At 31.6% G+C, this 21,729-nt stretch overlaps 4 protein-coding genes across 9 annotated transcripts in view; 2 read left to right on the top strand and 2 right to left on the bottom strand.

Moving 5' to 3' along the window:
• Nucleotides 1-267: 267 nt before the first annotated feature.
• LOC122636416 (pyruvate kinase-like) lies at nucleotides 268-5,022 on the bottom strand. Of its 3 annotated transcripts, none has more exons than XM_043827600.1 (10): nucleotides 4,941-4,967; nucleotides 4,616-4,679; nucleotides 4,375-4,475; nucleotides 3,879-4,117; nucleotides 3,488-3,665; nucleotides 3,129-3,347; nucleotides 2,834-3,009; nucleotides 2,519-2,749; nucleotides 2,041-2,263; nucleotides 268-1,107 (listed from the first exon to the last, which is right to left on the bottom strand). In XM_043827600.1, the coding sequence occupies exons 3-10, from the start codon at nucleotides 4,427-4,429 to the stop codon at nucleotides 869-871; spliced, it is 1,560 nt and encodes a 519-aa protein (XP_043683535.1). In that variant the 5' UTR covers nucleotides 4,430-4,475; nucleotides 4,616-4,679; nucleotides 4,941-4,967; the 3' UTR covers nucleotides 268-868. The 3 variants fall into 3 exon arrangements, with proteins under 3 accessions (XP_043683535.1, XP_043683537.1, XP_043683536.1); XM_043827602.1 differs by having other exon boundaries at nucleotides 4,340-4,475; XM_043827601.1 differs by lacking the exon at nucleotides 4,616-4,679 and having other exon boundaries at nucleotides 4,941-5,022.
• Nucleotides 5,014-13,548, bottom strand: LOC122636414 (pyruvate kinase-like). Of its 2 annotated transcripts, XM_043827598.1 has the most exons (8): nucleotides 13,392-13,546; nucleotides 10,137-10,172; nucleotides 8,036-8,380; nucleotides 7,496-7,682; nucleotides 6,840-7,361; nucleotides 6,416-6,754; nucleotides 6,028-6,184; nucleotides 5,014-5,492 (listed from the first exon to the last, which is right to left on the bottom strand). In XM_043827598.1, the coding sequence occupies exons 2-8, from the start codon at nucleotides 10,161-10,163 to the stop codon at nucleotides 5,480-5,482; spliced, it is 1,590 nt and encodes a 529-aa protein (XP_043683533.1). In that variant the 5' UTR covers nucleotides 10,164-10,172; nucleotides 13,392-13,546; the 3' UTR covers nucleotides 5,014-5,479. The 2 variants fall into 2 exon arrangements, with proteins under 2 accessions (XP_043683533.1, XP_043683534.1); XM_043827599.1 differs by lacking the exon at nucleotides 10,137-10,172 and having other exon boundaries at nucleotides 13,392-13,548.
• Nucleotides 13,549-14,221: 673 nt separating this feature from the next.
• On the top strand, nucleotides 14,222-18,847 carry LOC122636413 (protein SMG5). 2 transcript variants are annotated; one of them, XM_043827596.1, is made up of 8 exons: nucleotides 14,222-14,568; nucleotides 15,015-15,237; nucleotides 15,309-15,473; nucleotides 15,599-15,867; nucleotides 15,948-16,128; nucleotides 16,212-18,012; nucleotides 18,115-18,450; nucleotides 18,581-18,847. In XM_043827596.1, exons 1-8 carry the CDS (start codon nucleotides 14,495-14,497, stop codon nucleotides 18,646-18,648), a joined length of 3,117 nt encoding a protein of 1,038 aa, XP_043683531.1. In that variant the 5' UTR covers nucleotides 14,222-14,494; the 3' UTR covers nucleotides 18,649-18,847. The 2 variants fall into 2 exon arrangements, with proteins under 2 accessions (XP_043683531.1, XP_043683532.1); XM_043827597.1 differs by lacking the exons at nucleotides 14,222-14,568; nucleotides 15,015-15,237 and having other exon boundaries at nucleotides 15,342-15,476; nucleotides 15,601-15,867.
• A 666-nt stretch (nucleotides 18,848-19,513) lies between these two features.
• Nucleotides 19,514-21,729, top strand: part of LOC122636506 (ubiquilin-1) — a 3,237-nt gene continuing 1,021 nt past the window's right edge. Inside the window, exons 1-5 of one of the 2 annotated variants that reach the window (XM_043827778.1) lie at nucleotides 19,514-19,645; nucleotides 19,965-20,173; nucleotides 20,288-20,486; nucleotides 20,851-21,139; nucleotides 21,285-21,729. The exon at nucleotides 21,285-21,729 is cut by the window's right edge and continues 215 nt beyond it. In XM_043827778.1, coding sequence (XP_043683713.1) covers nucleotides 20,072-20,173; nucleotides 20,288-20,486; nucleotides 20,851-21,139; nucleotides 21,285-21,729 — 1,035 coding nt within the window. In that variant the 5' untranslated portion in view covers nucleotides 19,514-19,645; nucleotides 19,965-20,071. The other variant, XM_043827777.1, reaches the window with a different exon arrangement.

Here is a 21,729-nt window from a genome sequence, read left to right on the forward strand (position 1 = left end):
TTACTTCTCGTCAAACTTCAAGTATTCCCATGAACGTATTGAATTACAAGGATGCGTTTAGTGTTAATGTCTACTCGAGATCGTTCTCAGCTAATGTCTAAATAAACATATCTCACTAGAATAATGGAGATATCGATCGATGCTAGAAAAGAGAGTGTATATATATATATATATATATATATATATATATATATATATATAAATGTATGTATGTATGTACGTATAAATGTATACGATAAAATACGATATACAGTAAATTTATAAATAACGTTCGTAGAATTATTTTATTCGTACTCAATGTTATCCTATTTAATAAGTGACTATTATTAACATTATATGTATGTAAAGACATTGATATTACGCACGTTATTATGTCTACCGATACTCGTATTACTCGTTGTTTTAGATCTTGACGTCAAAAATCCACCTTGTTACTTGTTTCACCGAAGACAAAAAGATACCGATAGTAGTTTGAACGTATGTACTAGAAACCGACCTCCAATCGGTTTTATCTACCTCCATGAACTTTGTCCTTCGTTCTACAAGCCGTAGAACCTAATCAGTTATAACAGAGATAACGTCATTGCTAACCATTACAACGACGTAACCATCTGTTCATTGAACGTCCACAGATTGTTTTGTCAATGAAAAGGACTTTCTCAATGTACATTCTAGTTTCTTTTCTTGTCTCTCAATGGTCTATCAACATTTACGTTTGTATTTTCATTCGATTTTATTAAATTTAACGATAGTATTGAAATCTCTTGTCGTCTTTTAATAAGATTTTTGCTAATTTTTTTATCTTTTGATTCGTTTTTCTTTTTTTCTTTCCTTTTCTTTTCCTCTCTCTCTTCTTTCGTTTTTCCAATCAAAATGAAATCTCATGATTTTTCGATAATGACGTAATTCGATCTGTTGTGAATGATTTGACCAGATTAAAAGATACGTAAATCATTTGGATAGTGTTAATTAATCCTCCATCTTGTCGCGATGGTCCAACTACCACTATCGCATCACCAATGTTGATATAATTTTTTTTTATTAAATACTCCAAACCAGCTCGCACGCGTATGTTGATATCTTTAATCCAATCGGGTAAAGGTGATGCTAAAAAATTATTAAAGTTGTTACAAATCGTGATTTATAAAACATTAAACGCGCAGAGAAAACAAAAAAAAAAAAGAGACGAAAGCGTTTCGACAATTTTGTACAATTCGAATTATCAAACGTTAATAATGATTTATAAAGCACGAGTAAAACAATATAATTATTGAAGAAGAATAGAAAAAAGACAAGAAAAAGAATCGACGTTCCGAACGAATCATATGTCGTTTTAACTTTCCAACAAAACAATTATGGGAGAGAACTCATTAATGTCCCATATGTGGACAAACATTCACTGCGATCCCTTTCTTTCATCGCAAATGTATGTACACTGCAGCCCACCCGTTTAATTCTCGATAATACGTTGGCGTTAAAAAGAGGAGAACAAAAAGACGAATAAAAGGAATTATAAAAGCATTAACTGTAAATATACTTCATATTTGTTCTCTCCTGGTCTCAGCTGCTTTTCGTCGTTATTAATTTATTTACCGATTGTGTAAAAAAAAAAAAAAAAAAAAAAAAAGATAAGAAACATAATAATTAAAAGAAAAAAAAAAGACGACAAAAGCATTGTTAACACTCTATAACATCACGTAATTTTAAAATCACTTTATACTTATATACTTATTAAATCTCATTTGACCTTTTTCGTTACAAATTGATTAAATATAAGTTATACTTAGCATAGTATAATTATACTGAAAAAAAGAAAAAAAAAACTTATCAATATATTAGTATTAAAACTAGTTGTAATATAACGATTATTAGTACGTTATACCAAGTATAACTTATATATCAGTACAAATTTAACGTCATATAATTTTTTTCGATAAATACAAAAAGAAAAGAATAAAGAAAAAAAAGAATGAGAGAACAAAAAAAAATGGATTATAAAGAGTTACGAAATTAAAAAATGTCTTCGTAACGATGCCTTACCAACGTAATGAATAGAATGTATGGCAAAATAGATATTTAAGTATCGGGCAACAAAACCAAAACGCGTAACAGCTACGATGGGACATCGTGGTCGATAAATCGAGAGCAAGACGGCGCTACGTCCGGTCGTAGTCGTGATTATGATGGCTGCCGCATTACTATTCAAGGATGCCTGTATGGCGCCAATGGCGATCGAATGCACTACATCCAATGGTATCGTCGCCTTAATTATAAATAAAACAGAAAAATAAATAACATTGCAAATTTCATCTTCCATGTTAATTAATAATAAAAAAGAGAAACACGGATTATACTTTTTATACAAAATTTGTCACTTATAGTTTTTAGGACAAACCAAAACTAATAACTTGCTATATCATGTATCGAATCTGATAAAACAATATGACATTTGTCCTTTATGTTCATTCTTTAGGACAGACTGTTTATATATAAAACAATATATTACATAATAACTTACCAAATTAGTAAAAGTATTGAAAATTTCTCTTTGCCATCGTGCACTTTCCGCTTCTCTACATACGATATTAATTTCTTGAACAAGCTGTAAAGTATCTTTCAAGTTCAAATTTCCTGTAGTCAAGCTAATTGTATCCGCTCCATCTAATACAGCAGTTGCTACTAATTCTACATTAATTTTCGGCATTTTCTCGACTATTGGACAAAAATTTATGACGACAGGTTTACCCGCCTAGAATCGATCCAACAATACGACGAACTTAATTTCCAAGAATATTACAAGATACTTATAATATGTGACAATCGTAATATTAACCTTGTTACATTTAGCTATTACAGACTTTTGCGCGATAAATAATTTTTCTATTCCTATATCAAGCTCCAAACTAGATCTTTCAAAGATAATACCGTCGGCTTCGCTCAATATTTCGTCAAAATTTTGTAAACCCTGCTTCGAACAGATCTTCGCCAAAATTTTAATCCAATTACATCCTAAAAAGAAAAAGGGAGAAAAAAAAAAGGAAAGAAAAAAAAATCAAACAATGATTCACTTCGGTCCTATAAAATTATTATTACGTATGGACAAATCTAATAAATAATCTTTTACGAACCTATTTGATTTATTTCGGCACGTACAGAACGTATCATTTTTCTGTTACGTGCTTGATTGACAATAATAAAATCGCATTCGAGCTTACAAGCTAGTTCGATATCTTTGCTATCCTGTTTGGAAATAATTGGGAACGAAATGATGCTGTCCAAAAGTTGAATCGTTTTTGTATTTCCGATAATACCACCTTTTATAATCCTACACAGTACGTCACTGGTTCCTGCATTAAAATCATCAAATGTTTAATGTGTGTTAAAACTTCTATTTAATTATTTATGTTATGTGTGTTTCTAATGTATTGATTGTCTACGTTTATTTTCACAGATCGAACAAATTTAATCGACTTTGCTTTTAACTAACCTACACAAATAACTTTTAACATTACAGCGCCACGATCGATCGAAATTGTATCTCCTCTGTGACATACTTTTGATAATTCTTGATACGACACCCAAAAGCAAGAGGACGTACCCGCTCGTTGTATTTTATCCTCCGTCAATAAACGTACAGTATTACCTTCGATGAATACGGCACGATCCTGTACGAAAGTATTTTCAATATGGCGTCTAACGCATTTATAACGCCATCTATCTACAGATATTTAAAATAAATTCTAATAATAAACTTATGCATACATATATTGTCATTTAAGATATTAATAAATTAATAATAAAAAAAAATAAATAAATAAATAAAAAATGAAGGAAAATCATCTTTTCGTTTGAAATGTTTCAAAGATTAATTATTATACCATGGATAACGAATCGCCGCGAAATATTCCAGTACGTATCTCGGGACCATGTAAATCAATCGCCACAGAGATTGAACGAAATATAGAGGTACATTTGCAAATAATATTTCCCGCTTCTCTGATCGATTTTACGGTAATAACGTGCCATTTTTCTGTTTCATGCGATAAATTCAAACGAAGTATGTTTGCACCAGCGTTAATGATATTTGCGATTGCCAATGGATAAGAATTTGTTATACCTAATTTATTTTTTTTTTTTTTTTTTATAGAGAGAAACAAAATAAATGTAATAATAATAATAATAATAATAATAATAATAATAATAATAATAATAGGATAATTTAGATCTAGGGGATCATAAGTTTCTTCTAACATTCTTATCGCACGTTCATTGGATTTATCAATGTCTAATCTAATTATATCTTCATTTATATAGTAATTATGAATATAATATAACCAACTCATTGTAACCATAATATTCGTAAGCTTGGCCGATCTTGGCGTTGAATCGATATCCAATTGCATGTAATGATCCAGTCGATTTTTTTCATAAGCTGCTTCTAATTGATTGTCATTTAATGTCTCATTATTGATCATCTATCAACCCAGAAAGAAATGTAGATAAATATAAAAATAATAGTGAGGAAAAAAATAAAAAAAAAAAAAAAGAAAAAAATTAACAATAACACTTTTCATATATTGCTTTGTTATGTCATAAGTTGTTAATTAATACGAACCCATGGAATTGGAAGATTGCTTGATATCATGTTCGACATTTTGTTATAGATTTATATTATTAACCTTCATATAAAAAATCAACTTTTATGAATTACTAATATGCATTATATGATATTATGATACATGATAATTGATATTATTAATAATATTCCATATTCTTTTTTTGGGTGACAAGAAATATTCAATGATAAAATTAAATAATTAACTATTACCCATGATATTTACCAAATGACTAAGATTATCGAAACTTTCTTTTTTTTTTTTTTTAATCGAGATTCGTTATTCCTCTTTTAAAAAAAAAAATGTATAAGTGTAAGTACTTACATAATCATACAACAGTTGTAAGTATTGTTGGCATATGTTGAAACATATTCGATTCGAATAAAAGTCAAGAAAGTTCTCATTTTAATAATTTATTCATCTCTTAAACTTTTCTTTCAAATTGTTTTCACAGTGTTTCACAAATATAAGCATATATATATGTATATATATATAAACATACACACACACACATATATATATATATATATATTTATATCTCGTCCTGTATGGCAGACTTCAATGGATACTTTTCAACAGCATTATAATAATACTGGGTCTACTAACAAAATAGTATCGTTGTTCTACAACGAATTTACTACGGTTTGCGTTTCGTATTAAACGCACGTTTTCAAATTTTTATTAGGTAGATCATCTTCTTGCGATATGATGTTGGTTGATTCTGTAGCCAAGTATTTTATTTTTTTTAAATGAGAGCTATGTCTGAAGGATTACGAGACTCATTAGTGATTCATCATTTTGCTCAATAATAATCATTGTGCAAAGTAATTAATCATGAACGAGACCCATTACCAGTAGTTGGTTCAGTCCACGGTTCTAAAAAAATATAAATAATTGATTATTGTAAAAAATAAAAAAAAAACAACAACAAAATATTAATAGCATTAATGGAAAGCACATAGATCAATAACTAAGAAAAATATTCAGGAATAAAAATCATCAAAAATTAATAATTAACTTGATAATAACAAGTAGAAAAATATAATTATAACTGTACTTTGATCTTTTTGAATTTTATAAATTTGACATAACGCATATATAAACGCACACACATGCACACTGAAACACAAATGAATCAATATTTAATTTAATCGTATTCAAGATGTGACATATGAATCTCATTTAAGTGACATCTTTCTCTCTTTTTTTTTTTTTTTAATCATGCAATTTAAGTTAAATATATTTTTATTTATAAACAAACAACAATAAAACAAAGACATTGTGAATCATGACCAAATTACGTATCAAATAAACATGCATATAATTATTTTAAAAATAAAGATATTCTTCTTCGGAACTCTCTATACTATAACAACTAGAAACACGTGTTTCAAAATCAGGATGTACATACACTATGCGAAGAGTATTTGTAAATCCAGAACCCTGTCGCCAACCAGTGATAACTACAACGGAATCTCCAGCTCGTACGAAACCACGACTCTTGCCAAATTTCAATCCATACTGTACCCTTACATCGACATCTTTCAGCCAATCAGAGAGTGGTGCCTCTATTTATAAAAATATAAAAAAAAATAAATAAATAAATAAAGAAAATAAAAAAAAAAGAAAAGGATAAAAAACGAATAAAAAAATATATATATATATCTCCAGCGATAAATATCCATTTGCACATTTGCGTCATATAACTAATCTTAACGCTAATATCTAATTATAAAATATAAATAACCTTAACGCAGAGAAAAAAAGAGAGAGAAAAAAATATAGAATGATAAACAAACCATCGTAGAAAAGTGGTAAAATGCCACGATAAAGATGCGCTTGTCGCGCGACTTGATGGAATCTAGTGACCGTGATAATCGGACAGCGTGGCCTGTACTTGGCGATAAGATGTGCCGACCGGCCCGACGTAGTAATCACAATAATAGCGCTGGCTAAGCACTTGATGGACGCTTCGACGGCGGCAATAGCAACGGCATGAGTAGCATCGATAGGTGGTAACGCTTTGCTTGAAAGATCATGGAAGATTTGTGTTTGCCAAATAGCGGCTTCGGCCTCTTTACAAATATTGGCCATTGTGTTTACGCATTCCAAAGGATAATCACCTTTAGCAGTTTCACCTTAAACGAGAAATTATTAATTATATCATATCGTTCGCTTATAATGATTTCTTTTTTTTTTTTTTTTTTATATATATATATATACCTGACAACATAACACAATCAGCACCATCGAGAATAGCATTGGCTACGTCCGAAGTTTCGGCTCTGGTAGCACGTGGCTTCTTTACCATAGACTCCAACATTTGAGTAGCACAGATAACTGGCTTACCAACCTTGTTACAACGGCTTATCATACACTTTTGCGCGAGGAAAACTTTCTCCGGTGGTATTTCAATACCAAGGTCACCACGAGCAACCATTATACCATCCGACGCCTCTATGATCTCATCGAGATTCGCCATACCTTGTTGATTCTCTATCTTCGAAATAATCTTGATATTTTTACCCTTGTCACCTAATATATTACGTATATCAGTAAGTGCAGCGGCGTTTCGTATGAACGATGCAAATATCATATCGACTTCTTGCTCGACACCGAATACCAAATCTAACTTGTCCTTCTCAGAAACTGCTGGCAAATCTACTGGGACACCCGGTAGATTAACACCTTTTCGAGAGCCTAACATTCCACCATTCTCAACGGTCGTGGTAATTAAGTTTGGACCTGTTGCAAGAAATGAGAATAATGTCAAAGATAGATCGATGATACTCGATCGATCGATCGATCCTTCGCATTTCTCAAAAGAAGAAAAAAAGAAAAAGAAAGAAAGAAAGAACAAAAAAGAAACAATTACTCACTGACTGCAGTAACGATGAGTGATATCAAACCGTCGTCCACGAATATACGATTACCGACCTTCAAAACCTTCGAAATATTCTCATAATCGACGTATATCGTACTTGCATTACCATTCTCCAAATAAGCCTTGTCAGTGGACAATTTAAATATCTGCCCTTTAACCAATTCCACTTCGGCTGAGCCACCCTGTATCAAAAAATCGTATCTTTATTGATATAGATAAATTTTTATCATCGGTTAAATGTAAATAAATCATAAACTTAATCGCAAATGTTAGTCATAAAAGTATTCATTAAAATAATCGTGATACTCGTTTAATATATAGGGGGATTATTGTGTTATCAAAGATATATCGTTCAAACGTTTGCACAATGATTATAAATTATTTTTGCTGTCCAACGATATTTTACTTCATTTCTTTTTTTTTTTTCTTCTTCTTCTTCTTCTTCTTCTAATAGAAGGTGTTAGTTACGAGGAAAAGAAGGAAAAAAAGAAAATACATTGCTATTAAAAATTATAAATCAATGGTTGAAACCTACGCCTTCCAAAAGTCCAGTACGAATCTCTGGTCCCTTGGTGTCAAGAGCAATGGCTACAGGAATATTGATACCAGCACGAGCAGATAGATTTTTCTGTGCTTCCCTAACGTTTTTAATAGTCTCAGCATGGTACTCGTGAGATCCATGAGAGAAGTTCATTCTGGCGATATTCATACCAGTTTCTATCATCTTCTCCAAGGTCGCAACGGATCTCGAGACCGGTCCAATTGTACAGATGATACCAGATAGACGTACGAAGGATGCATGATTCTCTATGTCAAGGGCGCACATATGATCCAATTGGCTTTGTGCATAAAGCGCCTGATTATTCGGCTTTCCAGCCATCTGCAAAATTATTTATACCGTTATATAATAATTCTAATGCGTTAGACGTGTTTTACATATAAGGTGGATATAAATAAAAGGTCGCAAACTTTTTTTTATATTTTTTACATTTAAATCATTACGACGATGACGATGACGATGACGATGACGATGATGACGATGATAAAAATATAAATATCGTAAAGATGAAAAAAAAAAAATGTACATAACTATCAATGAACGTAATCTTTAAGTATAGCTTTCATACAAAAATGTATTATCTAATCGGTACTAATGAAATTCGCATGCACTAATGTATACGTCATCGAGAGCATGCATTCTCGTGAATATAAATACAGAGAGGGAGAGAGAGAGAGAGAAAGAGAGAGAGAGAAATGATCAACTATTTCGATCGATCGAAGAAAATAAATAAAAAATATATAATAAATAAAGAGTCTTCTCAAAAAAATAAGAATACATAACAATACAAAAATAAATAAATAAATAAACGAGGGTAAACGCTTAGAAAAGAAAAAGAAAAATACAAAATTATTCTCGTAATCATCGCGATATGGGCCTCCTTATTTTTTTAACATTTTATTAATATTTTAAATAAATGATCGGTATTTATAAGAAAATATCTCTCGGTAATATAAGCGACGCAGTTTTGATATAATTAATTACTTATCATTATAAAAATATTCATATATATATATATATGTATATGTATGTACATATTTAATTAATAAAAATATCTATCAGAAAAAAAATGGATTGAAAAATTGCAAACCCGTGCTTCTAATGCGTCTCGTGTCGATATAAATCGAATTAACTAATTCGAATAACGTGATCGATCGTCGAAGTTTATCGGAAATAAATTTTATGCCTTTTTTTCCTTCTCCTTCTCTCTCTCTCTCTCTCCCTCTCCCTCACTCTTTAGAAAGAGAGGATAAATCTCTTTCGCAATCGTTATTATATACTACACGCAAAACGAAACACGATTGAAAATATTCGTGTACGTAACTTGCCAGAATAATTCAACATCAATCGATTACAAAATTATTTAAATTGATACAATCGATATTTATATTTTGAAGATCGTCAACTTAAAAAATCTACATCTTATAGATACTTATATACCTACCTTTGATCGATATATAAAATAATATCAAGAATAAGTTATATGTATATAAATAAAAACGTATGTAGGAAGATTTTCATTATTCATGAAATAGAAGTGTAATTAATTTTTCATTGAAAGAAATTGTCAAAATCAAAAAAATCAAAACATTTTGTCTTTCTCTTCTTTTTATCTTCATATATTTAGAAATAATTTAAACCTTCCATAGTATTCCCATTGATATAACTCAATCATTATTAAACTCCAAAGACAAACACAACAACAACAACAACAACAACAACAACAACAACACAACGACAAGAATACGAGATATCAACTAACTACAATACACATGTGACTAAATAAGACCTAAAGAAAAAAAAAACTTGTGGAGGTAAGAAAGCGAAAAATAAAAATCCAAAATAAGAAGGGCAAAACAGAGAAAACTAAAAAGAAACAGAGAGAAAAAAACGAAAAAATAATGATAAATTTTACGAAGAAGAAAACTCAAGAGGCCAAGAAAGAAAGAAAGAAAGAAAAAAAAAGAAAAGAAGAAAATGCTAACAAAGAAAAAAGAAATAAAAGAAAAGAAGAAAAAGAAAAATCGATCGATCTATCGACAAACGATATACATATAAATGTATCCAGAATCAGTACCTTATCGTCGACGGTAATCCAGACCATTCTAGCAGGCTGCGCAAATAAATGGAAAACTGGGATTAGTATAACGAACGGATTTTCACAGTAACGACGACGGACGACACAGTAAAATAAACCGATTAGTTATGTCGGAAACTTCGAATAGCGTGTAAACGTACTACCACTAACCGTCGTCGTTTATTAATGAACCTAGTAGCAACAACAGAGTCTTGCAACAATGACGAAAAGTTAAACGAAGAAGAGGAAGAGGAAGAGGAGAAGGAGAAGGACGAGGAGAACGAGTAAAAACCGAAGAATCGTCGTTTCGTCATTGACGATGACGACAACGACGATGATAATAACAACGACGACGACAATGGGGGAGAAAAAAGGAGGTGGAACTTTTCGAAGACGACATTAATGTTACGTATTGAATAAAATCGCGTTGTCGAATACATATATATATATATATATATATAAATATGTATATACGTATAATTTCGAACGTTCTACTTAGTTAAACGCACACATAGAGAGATGTAGACCTATAGAGAGAAAGAGAAAGAATATTATTGAGGTTAAGTACGAAACTATGCTATCCTCTTCCTCTTCTCGTCGTTCGTTCCCAAAATAAAATGACTTTGCTACCAACGAAAATTACTAGTTGCGAACTTCGATGTACAAGGCAAAGAAGGTTATAAGTAGTAGTAATAATCATGATGATGATGATGATGATGATCGAGAAAACGAACGACTGATTCGTAATTTTAAGAAAAATAATGGATAATAATGTTTCTGTTTTGTATCTCTAAAAACATCCATTTAACAAGTTCGGTCGTTTCGTATAATATTGTGGATTACTTACGTGATATATTTTTTGTATAAATAAAAATGTTCGCGTTTTGTACAAATAAAAACGTTTTATATACACAAACATGTTATATACACAAACACGCGATGAATAATTTTTTTACCAACAATATTATCTAATACATAATATCTTTCCATAACCTTTTCAAGGATAACCAATTCAAAAGAAAACGTATGACGCAATCACGTGACTACTACGCAGTTCATTAAACGATATAACCGTATTGGATATCACTTTTAATAAATAATCAAATTGTAAAATTATAAAGTAACCGATTAGGTTTTTATCGTCGCGATCCAGCGAACACAAAAATTTAATAACAAAAAAAAAAAAAAATGAAAAGAAAAATCAAATTATATAGAGAAAATTCATTTCGTGTAATATTACAAACGATTATATTTATTTATTTCCGTCATTTCGCGACACGAGATAAAGAAAAAAATCTTCGTAAAATAAAGTTCCTTTTCTCTCGTAAGAATTCTTCTAAAAGAAATCCCTTTATCAAACATCGATGTTAGAAATAAAATGTTCTAACCTAAAAAAAAAGAAAAGCGTATTCTCACATTTTCACATTCTCACTGAAAAACGTACGGCCGTACGTTATTACACGTGTTTATATTATTATACACAATATATATCATTCACGGAAACGATGCAATAAGAAATTCTATTATAACCGCAGAAAGAAAATATAGAAATAAAAACGTATTATATAATATAAATATTTATATCGCGTCGTGCGAAGGGCGACTGCCTCTTTATAGACAATAATAATTAATGAACAATTAATTAATAATTAGAAATAAACATCACGTTTATTTCGTTACTCTACGGAGATAATTCGCGTGCGAGTAAACGAAAGAACGACCGGTGGAACACGTGTCATGCTTGAAGCAACCAATCCTTTACGATTTATCGTTAATGAACGAGAAAAACGAACGAATTTGAAATGAATAGTCGAAAGCACGAGATTGTCACGTGGTTTGTTCGTGCCATTGATCGCGTAACGATCGTATGTGTACGGCATCGCCACGCCTCGTTTGTTCGCGGTAAATTCAAAAATAATGCCTTCTTCAATTACGTAGAATATATAGATACATATTTTTACGGATGGGATAAACTCGATCACGGTCGGTCATGAATAGAAAAAAATATAAAAATAAAAAAAAAAATAAAACAAAAAGAAAGAAGAAAAAAAAATAATCAGTCTTCGTGATCATCATACGATTCGTCGTCGTTCGTTCGATCGAAAAGATATTAGAATAATAATCGATAATCGAGACTGCACTTCGAGTTATTACGCAACGAACCACCAATTGTATCAACGAAGAGAAGTCGCCAACTTCAAGGTAAACCTGATTTTTTCTCGAGATTTACTAAAAATTGATAAAACTTGATGAAAACTTAATTATATCGTCATAACGTAACGACAATAACTTATTAATACGAATTCATGTCAATAAGGTTATCTCGCTCTACTTGCCTTTTATATTTATCATTTTTACTAATGCTCGAGATTAATAATAATGATAAATAAGTACTATAAATCTATAATGACAAACAAGTACTTCCAAACGCATTCGAAACGTGAAGTTACAGATTAGAAAATTTCGATGATAATGGTAACTTGAACATGCGCTGTGAAGATTCTTTAACGACCCTAGAAATCTACGATCAAATGAACAGAAATACATTATTATATTAATAGTCTTTGCTATATTCTAAACTTTGAAGTTGTGTACGCGCGTGTGTGTGTGTATATGTATACATTTATTCGAAGGAAGAAATATATATGCACGTATATTTGAAGCAGATTGGGGGATTCGATCGTAGAACGTGAAGTACGTACGAAGAGGACACGTCAAGGTTGATAAAGACATATACACACGTAGTATCAATATGAGAGGCCACTCCTTTGTTGATTCAATCAATGTAAAAGAAACTATTTCGATGTTTTCAATTAGACGATTGATCAGCCGGTATATGTTTCTTTTTTCCTTTATTATCTCTGATAGTAACAAAGGTTATGACCTCTACGGATTAGTAATGTTCAAAATGCCGGATCTTTTTACTTGTATACTAAAAAAAGTTCTCATTCAAGGTTACGAACAAAAGAAGAGTCTTTCGAGATTTCGTCAAGATTCTTTTCACACTCGTTCTTGATATATAACGCGTACGTTGGCGCTCTAATCGATTAGAATGTAATACTTGGAAATTAAAAGACAGACACGTAGAAATAATCGGGTTAAATAGGATAAATGAAAAAAGAACGGTTGAGAATATTTCGTAGAACGTTTTTCGCGCAAATTATATGTATGTGTATGTACGTATAACGACGTAATCGCATAAATGTCGTCGATTCGATTCAGATTTGACAAATAGATATATATCATTTTTGTTACCTTGTTATAATCGTTCGTTCGAAGAAAAAACGCACAAGTTTTTGATGTGACACAAAGAAAAAAGTCGTCGAGATCCGAGTACGTGCACCAAACGATGACAATTTGAGACTTGTCCGAGAATTCGATACGTCCCCTGTATTAAACACATCTACTCTTCGCAGCGCCTCTAGCGGCAACGTCGAACAACTAAATCGTCAAATCCTGGCTACTGTCCAAATTAAAAATTCTAATGAGAAAAAAACTATAGTTATAAATATTTCTCGTACAAAGACAATGATTTCTTGTTCAAAAATCTCTGATAATCCATTTTTTATTAATTAATTAATCTTCTTTTTTCTTTTAACACGCAACTCCACGATATTTTTTCTTTTTTTCCATCGAAACAACCTAGTAATAATTTAAATCTTTCGAAACGTACGAATGACTCGACAATATTAAGATATCTTTTTATTCTTTATCTTGTATATTCTCGATTAACGATTAACAATAAATAATAATATCAATTATTCGTTTAACGTGCTTTATACTATCGTATAGAGAAATATCGCAAAATGAAAATATAACCAATCAGATCGTCGTTCACGAACAAAAGAGAACAGATTGTAACTAAGAAAGTGACAGGAAATACGTCACAGGTGGAAAATCTACGTGAAACAATAGAGAGAGTGTATTATAGATACTCTACTGTACTTTAAGATATATTGACATCAGCGCCGCCACGCGAGAGAATACGCATTTACGCGTTTATACGTGCAACATACATACGTACTACATACACACTACATACATACATATATATATATATATATATAAAACTCGACTCGGTTTACTTAGAAGCGTCAGTAAGTTTTGTAGTTTTCTAACTGTGCGCGCGCGTAACGTTATGCATATAGTCCTTTACCAGACTTTTTGTTCTAAAAACGCGGGGTGTTAGCATAAATTCACCGTTAAGGTAGCTTCGTGATTTACGAAGAACTTTTTTCAAGCTAAGGGAGGGCGAATGTCGTGTTTTCTTATTGTGATTTGGAGGTACGCGTGTCATGAGACCGCGGGGAAATGAATAATGACGAATCGGTCAGGAAATAAAATATGATTCGATCAAGATGAGGAGGACGTACAATACCACTGCGGATGCTCGAACATCTGATTGCGTCGAATTTACTAGGCGTTTGTACAAGTAAAAGCAATCATTATCTTTTTGTTTTTCTTATATTTACTTCTTGCAGCAATTGAATTATAATACTTTTTGTAGATTTTTTTTTTTATTTTTATTTTTTTTTTTATTTTTCTTTCTTATTTTTCTTTTTTTCTTTCACCCAGAATATCTCGAATTATTTTCGAGAAGTGTTCCTATAGTTAACCTATCGAGGCACGTTTTAATAGCCATGCTGCTCACTATTTAATATCTTTTTCTTTTTATTTCACACGTTTAATCTGAAATGATATAACCTTCATTATTTTAATATTTATCCGACGATGAATTTTTTGTTTGAAGCCACTTTCTCTTGATATTAAATTTAGTACGCTATTTTGGTACAGTGCTTATTATTATTACTTTGGTTTTGGACCCAATGAAATTAGATTTATGTAACTTTTATAAATCGGAAAATAAATATATTTTAGAAATATAACAGACGTCGCTAAAAGATTGGATGAACAAAGAAGTCGAGCGTTAACAGTAACAGATATATTTATTCCTTCTGGTGAAGTGCTACGAGTGAAATTAAAGGATTATTGTGAGAGATTAATTTTTAAAGATCCTGTTGGGCATGGCCGTAAAACTGAAGAATTATTATGGAGGAAAGGATTTTACGATATCGTATATGCGGCAAAAAAATTACGAAAGGTAGAAAAAGCCTTATGAACTTTTTTTTTTAAGTAGTTGATAAAAATAATTAATAACGTATTACATCATAGAATAACGCCTGGAGTGATACAGAGAAAGCATTACTATTTGTTCATTTGGCAGTTGGTATAGGATTTTATCATCACTTGATATTAAGATTACAACTGGAGTATGGTTTAGATTTAGTTGGTGTCATTGATTTTGCGTTCACGCATAACGAAACTGGAGCATTACATGCAAGTATTTTATTTTTATACGATCAACAAATCAACGTGAAATGAAAATATTATTTTAAAACGATATGTCGAACCATAAAAAATTTGACAAGTTATATAAAATATTATTTTCTTTCTTGTTATAGACAAAAAATAAAAGTGGTCAATCGAAAGTTCATACAGAGGAAGTGAAACAATGTGTTATGAAACTTATCCATAGAAGTTTGGTATGTCTTGGCGATTTGACTAGATATAAATTGGAGTTAGATCCAAACTGGGATCCTATGATAGCAAATAGATATTACAAAATGGCTATATGTATCGATCCAAACATTGGAATGTCACATAATCAACTTGGTACGGTAGCAGGTAACAAAAATTATGGATTGGACGCGGTATATTATTACATGAGATGGTTAGTATAATTTATTGAGTATTATTTTATCTTACAATAGTTATAAATGCCTGATAAGTCTCATAAATAGTACTTTACAGTGTTCTATGTTCTGAACCCTTTGAAGGAGCAGAAGGTAATTTGAAGAGAGCCATCATCACTCATTCGACTTGTTCCGATGATAAATGTTCGGTACAGCATTGTATATCAAGATTGCTATCTCTATTGCAATTATGGGATTGCGAAATTCCAAATTCTGATCGTGTAAATCAAGAATGCCAGGTATGTTTCAAGTGGAACATATGTCGCATCACGCGTATAATATTTTATATGAAATCATGTTTCCCTTTTTTTTTTTTTTTTAGGACCTTTTAAATGACATTGAGATTTGTTTGAGTATGGAACAAGTTGATTCGCATAATCCGAAAGATATAAAAAATGATGACAACATTGAAAATTATCTTCAGTCGTGCAGAAATGAAAATGTATCTTATTTGACAGATGAAATAATATTTAAAATTGTTGCCATCTGTTTGATGTCAATTTCGAAATTAAAAAGTAAGGAATCCAGTGAAGTACACGGAGTCATTGCTATAACATTAGCAATATTATCACAATTGGTGCAATTTGCAATAACGCGAATACAAGAGTCGTTGATAGACGTGCCATCGGTTTTAACTGAAGTAACAAATAGTAAACCTTGTTCTACAGAAGAGAATGACAAGCAAAAAATAATCAATAATTCGGAAGTAGCTGGAGTATATGAAGAACAAAAAAAGGAAAAAATTGGACATGTGTATAAAAGCAAGGAACTTGCCGATTTAAATAATATTGATAATAATCTGAATAACGTGAAAGAAATTTCAGAAAGCAATGGAAATGTATATCAGGGTACAAAAAAGACATCTGACAAAACAAAAAGTTTGCTTACAAAACTTCGACGTCGAAAGAGAAGAAATAGTTCAGACTCCGAGGGGAGTGATATAAATCAGATGAATGCAGGATCCTCCAGTGACGAAGCAAATTCGGATATTTCAGAAACGGAAGACGATATTCTCAGCGAAGAAAATATTTTATCAGACGATGCTTTATCCGATGACATAACCGACGAAGAAGGTATTTCTAAAGAAGCAAAGATAGAAACTGTCGATGTTAAATCAAACGAACAGTTAAATGGCGAAAAGAGTATGGACAATAATACAAAAAATCACACAGAAGTTTTAGCTTTTCAAAATGGAGAAAATAGCCACTTACAAAATGGTGGAAGTCTGAAAAATGACGACCAAACGGATTTAAAAGTGATGAACGATAAAGAATCAGTAGAAAATTCCAGAAGTACTACAACCATAACAACAAATATTGATTCCAGCAGTGCATTGGATGAAAGTAGTGGATCAACAAATACTATAACGTATGTGGCACAGTTGAAAAAGCATAATTTGAAGCCAAACGACAGCTTGAAAATTTTAGAAGGTCAAGGAATACTTGCATCGATAAAAATTTGTTGTGACTGGTTAAGAAGTAATCACGATATCATAAGACTGTGTGCAAGAAGTTCCAAAATATTGCTTAAACGAATAACGATATTGTTAAATCTAATAAACATTAATACAGAAGTTATTTTAAGAGATTGGGATACAAACACTATTTTTGTTTCAAGTACCGAGGATTTGCAAAAACTTGTGAAGCTCGTGCCACTTCCCGAAGATTTAGATTTGAGAGGTGTTAATATATTGGAAGATGCTCAAAAAAGTTTAAATTGGAAGATATTACATAAGTGTAAGATGAACAAACAAATGGAGATACTGCTAAGGGCGTTAAAATTGATTGAATTTGGGCATTATCTCAGTTCTACTAAAGATTCTGGGATAAAATATGACAATGATAACAAATTGTTTATAACGATCAATCCAAATGTTTCTAGTGCAATAAAGGGTGATAATCTAGAGAGTAAAGACTTAGAAGCGAATCATTCAAGAGGAAAGTTAATGAGACACATGGGAAGACTTTGGTTAAAAGCTGAAGTAAGAGCCTTAGAGACTCGTTTGCGATCTAGATTGATGTCGCCTTATTTGGTACCTGATCACGAAGCTTTAGCTAAACATACTCCAGCTCTTAAGCGTTTGGTATATGCAAAGAAATTTATTGTGGTCATTCCTACCGTTGGTAAAAACAGTTTAATATATTTTAATAAAATACGTTATATCTTTTAATATCACTGAACGTCGTATTAACATAGATTTAAATAAAAAACATTTCTATTTATAGTGGTCTCTGCTTTGGACGAAGTAAAACGAATAAGTGGTCGTGCCAGGGAAGCGACCAGATGGTTGGAAACACAACTTCGAAAGGGATCAAGATTTTTGCGAGCACAAAGACCGCACGAACGACTAGCACTTCCTTTGATTAAAGGTCCAAGGCCAAAGGATAAAGAAGCGTGGTTATTTTTTCAAATAATAGAATGCTGCCACTACCTTACTCAGCAAACCAAAGTTGGATTAACAAACGACGCGGAAGCTCCAGTTGTAACACTTCTTACAGGTTGTAGTCCGGATGAAAAAAGAAGTTTCACGTTTAGTCCAGATGGATTAGCAAAAAGTGCAGGTAATTTATATTTAATAAGAATAATAATGAACTGAATATAGAAGATATCTAATTTTATATGTATGTATGTATATATATATATATATATGTATGTATTTTGATGTGTTATTATTAACATTGTTATCATTAGGTGTTAACATCGAACATATAGAATCATTTCATACAAAGTGGAAAGCATCTAGCAAAAGTCATGGTTGAGCGCAATCAATGCTCATGCAATGTCTATTATCTGCTGCTATCTCAAATTGAAGAGATAACAAACGATACGTCCGTCTAAAGAGCTGCTCAAGTTCTGCTCGGGCGAATACGACGAAGGGGTTGGAAACCCATAAAAAGAAAATTTATTCTTCTGCAATAAATTCGTGGAAATAATATCTTTCCACGCAGAAATTCTAAATAATAGAATGTTTTCTTTCTAACCATTCATATTGTTTTTTCCCCCTTTTTCTTTTTTTTTTTTTTTTTAAGTTGACTATTGTATTTTTAAAGTAAACGTTTTTGAATATTAACAAAGCTATATATTTAACATTTTATTTATCATGCCCGTCACTTTTTAATCCTTATTTTAAATCTTATAAGAAGTACACCTTGAAAATAAAATGCTTTGATACGATCAAAATTATATATTACTTCCTTCATTGGGGGGGGGGGGAGAAGAAAAAAAAATTATTAATGCGAATCATGAATCGTGAAATATCATCAAAAATATTTGATATGCAACATCATCGACGATTTCGTAATGTCATACGTACGAATTACTATCGTATATACTACACGTATTTTTCATAAGATAAAATACCACTTAAAAGCTTCCACGTGGTAATACAAAGGCAACCAGGACAAAAATATACAGCTGGTAACAACTAAAATATATCGATTCAAACTCACATTATCTTATTATCTATGATGATCTTGTAAAATCAATAATCATCAATATAAATATATTATTTATCTACCTATCATATTACCTTAAAACGCTTTTATTATACATCTGTATTGAAAATTTAAACGGTTTTGATTATTTATTTTCATGCACGTTTACATATATACATCCATACATATGTACCAGGCAACACCCCACCTGTACCTTTTATAGCATACGTGTGGATTAATAAAACCAGTACTTTTACGTTGTACTTGTGGCAACGTAACATAACCTACAAGTTCGTAAATCGATGATTTTTCGATACGAAAAGTAATTTTAACCGATCGAGGAAAAACGATAAGATATAAATATTTCTCGTTAAACGAGGATATTTAATCGAGATACGATATATCGATCGTTCAATTACACGTCCTACATTCTTTTATATTAATTGAAATTTCGTCGAATATTTGACGTGTGTGTATGTATTGCGGTTTCCTCGTTTCTCGTATTATATATCTTTCAGCGTAGAATAGTTGATCAAGTTGGCCCTTCTATGTAGACTTTATAGTTCTTTGGTATAACTTGTTAGCAAAATTCAGAAGTAGTTTCTTCGAAAATTGAGAAGAAATTAAACCTGTGATTTGAGGTGGCGTGCAAGAAGTCGAGGTTGTGGAAAAGTTTTGTGCGCAATTGAGAATTCCGACGGGAGAGAATTGAAAGCGTCGAAAGTAACGAGTCATCTACCAAATCAAGATGGCAGAAGGGCAAGAGAATCGGAAGAAGATCACTATTAACGTTAAAACGCCGAAAGAAAAACAGAGCGTTGAAATAGAGGAAGATGCGACGATTAAAGATGTAAGTGTCATAAAGAATCGTTTGCTCGAACGTTTACAACCTTAGGTTGCATGATGAAACATCAGCTGTCATTCATGGGTTAGTTTTAATTATTGCTTTTTGTTAAATAAACAGTTTAAAGAAGCGGTCTCGAAGAAGTTTAACGCTCAGATAGATCAATTGTGTCTGATATTCTCGGGAAAGATTATGAAAGATCATGAAACACTTACTACACATAATGTCAAGGATGGTTTGACCGTACATTTGGTTATCAAAGCACCCCGTACTCCAACCAATCAAACTCAAGAGTCTGTACCGTCTCAGAGACCACAAGGTACAATATTTCCTTCTATTGTTTATTGCTATATTTATTACTTATGCTATCAGATGGTTTTTATATTCAATTCGTGCTACCATTTTTTTTTCCTTTTTTATTTTTTTTCAAATTATTCAATCGATTTTACAATTGGTAGGACGAGCAATTAAAATTCCAACACTTTTAACGACATAATTTTCTTCGAATTAAAGTTTTTCTTTTTGTTAAAATAAAAAATGTAAGATGTCGAATACGACGTCAAAGTAGATGTAATGGGTACGTGTATATACGTATATATAAACATAGGTTCTATATATATATATCGTGTCATAACATTTTACAATATGATGAAATACTTATTCTTTTGTATCTCGTGTTCCAGCTGATATAACTGCCAGTCCTTTCGGTCTTGGTAGCTTAGGTGGACTTATGGGGTTAGAATCTCTTGGATTAGGTTCTGCTAACTTTATAGATTTGCAGCAACGCTTGCAACGCGAATTATTGTCGAATCCTGAAACAATGCGTCAAGTTCTTGATAATCCATTAGTGCAGAGTTTTATGAATGATCCGGAGAATATGCGCAATTTGGTCACAACTAATCCCCAAATGCAGGAACTTATGCAAAGCAATCCTGAAATTAGTCACATGCTAAATAATCCAGAACTTTTAAGGTATGTACATAATACCTCGAGATAAATAGATATAGTTACAAAGGAAAAAAGTAGTAGGAATGACAAATAAAATACAAAAGTTATTCAATAATTTTTATCGAATAAATAAAAAGTAAAAAAATAAATAAAAAATACATTTTTATAGACAAACAATGGAGCTAGCCCGTAATCCATCTATGCTACAAGAGCTAATGCGTTCACACGATCGTGCTCTATCTAATCTCGAGAGTATTCCTGGAGGATACAGTGCTTTACGCCGCATGTATAGAGATATACAAGAACCTATGCTTGCTGCCGCAGCAAACGAGCGTAATCCTTTTGCAGCATTGGTAGAAAACAGCAACAATCAAGATGGACAAACTAATCCACAGCAAGGTCAAGAAAATAGAGATCCTTTACCCAATCCCTGGAATCAAAGTCAGAATGAAAATTCTACTCAAGGTCAACAACAAGGTCAGGGTAGAGGCCTTTTAGATTCACCTGGAATGCAAAGTCTTGCTGCGCAAATGATGGAGAATCCGCAATTATTGAGAAATATGTTAAATGCCCCGTATACAAGATCCGTATTAGAAGCTATGGCGGCTGATCCA

Source organism: Vespula pensylvanica, chromosome 22 (genome assembly GCF_014466175.1).
Source record: "Vespula pensylvanica isolate Volc-1 chromosome 22, ASM1446617v1, whole genome shotgun sequence".
In the NCBI taxonomy this organism is placed as follows: domain Eukaryota; kingdom Metazoa; phylum Arthropoda; class Insecta; order Hymenoptera; family Vespidae; genus Vespula; species Vespula pensylvanica.

Excerpts from the sequence above, each read along its gene's own strand:
- LOC122636416 (XM_043827602.1), bottom strand. The coding sequence starts at position 4,654 with ATGTCGAACATGATATCAAGCAATCTTCCAATTCCATGG. Across the intron at positions 4,118-4,339 it reads GAATATTATGGTTACAATGA|GTATAACAAATTCTTATCCA; the intron begins GTTGGTTATATT and ends AAAATAAATTAG. Across the intron at positions 3,348-3,487 it reads GTTAAAAGTTATTTGTGTAG|GAACCAGTGACGTACTGTGT; the intron begins GTTAGTTAAAAG and ends ATTTTAATGCAG.
- LOC122636413 (XM_043827596.1), top strand. The coding sequence starts at position 14,495 with ATGAGGAGGACGTACAATACCACTGCGGATGCTCGAACATCTGATTGC. Across the intron at positions 16,129-16,211 it reads GTGTAAATCAAGAATGCCAG|GACCTTTTAAATGACATTGA; the intron begins GTATGTTTCAAG and ends TTTTTTTTTTAG. Across the intron at positions 18,013-18,114 it reads TGTGGTCATTCCTACCGTTG|TGGTCTCTGCTTTGGACGAA; the intron begins GTAAAAACAGTT and ends TTCTATTTATAG.
- LOC122636414 (XM_043827598.1), bottom strand. The coding sequence starts at position 10,163 with ATGGTCTGGATTACCGTCGACGATAAG. Across the intron at positions 8,381-10,136 it reads GGATTACCGTCGACGATAAG|ATGGCTGGAAAGCCGAATAA; the intron begins GTACTGATTCTG and ends ATAATTTTGCAG. Across the intron at positions 7,683-8,035 it reads GTACTGGACTTTTGGAAGGC|GGTGGCTCAGCCGAAGTGGA; the intron begins GTAGGTTTCAAC and ends TTTTTGATACAG.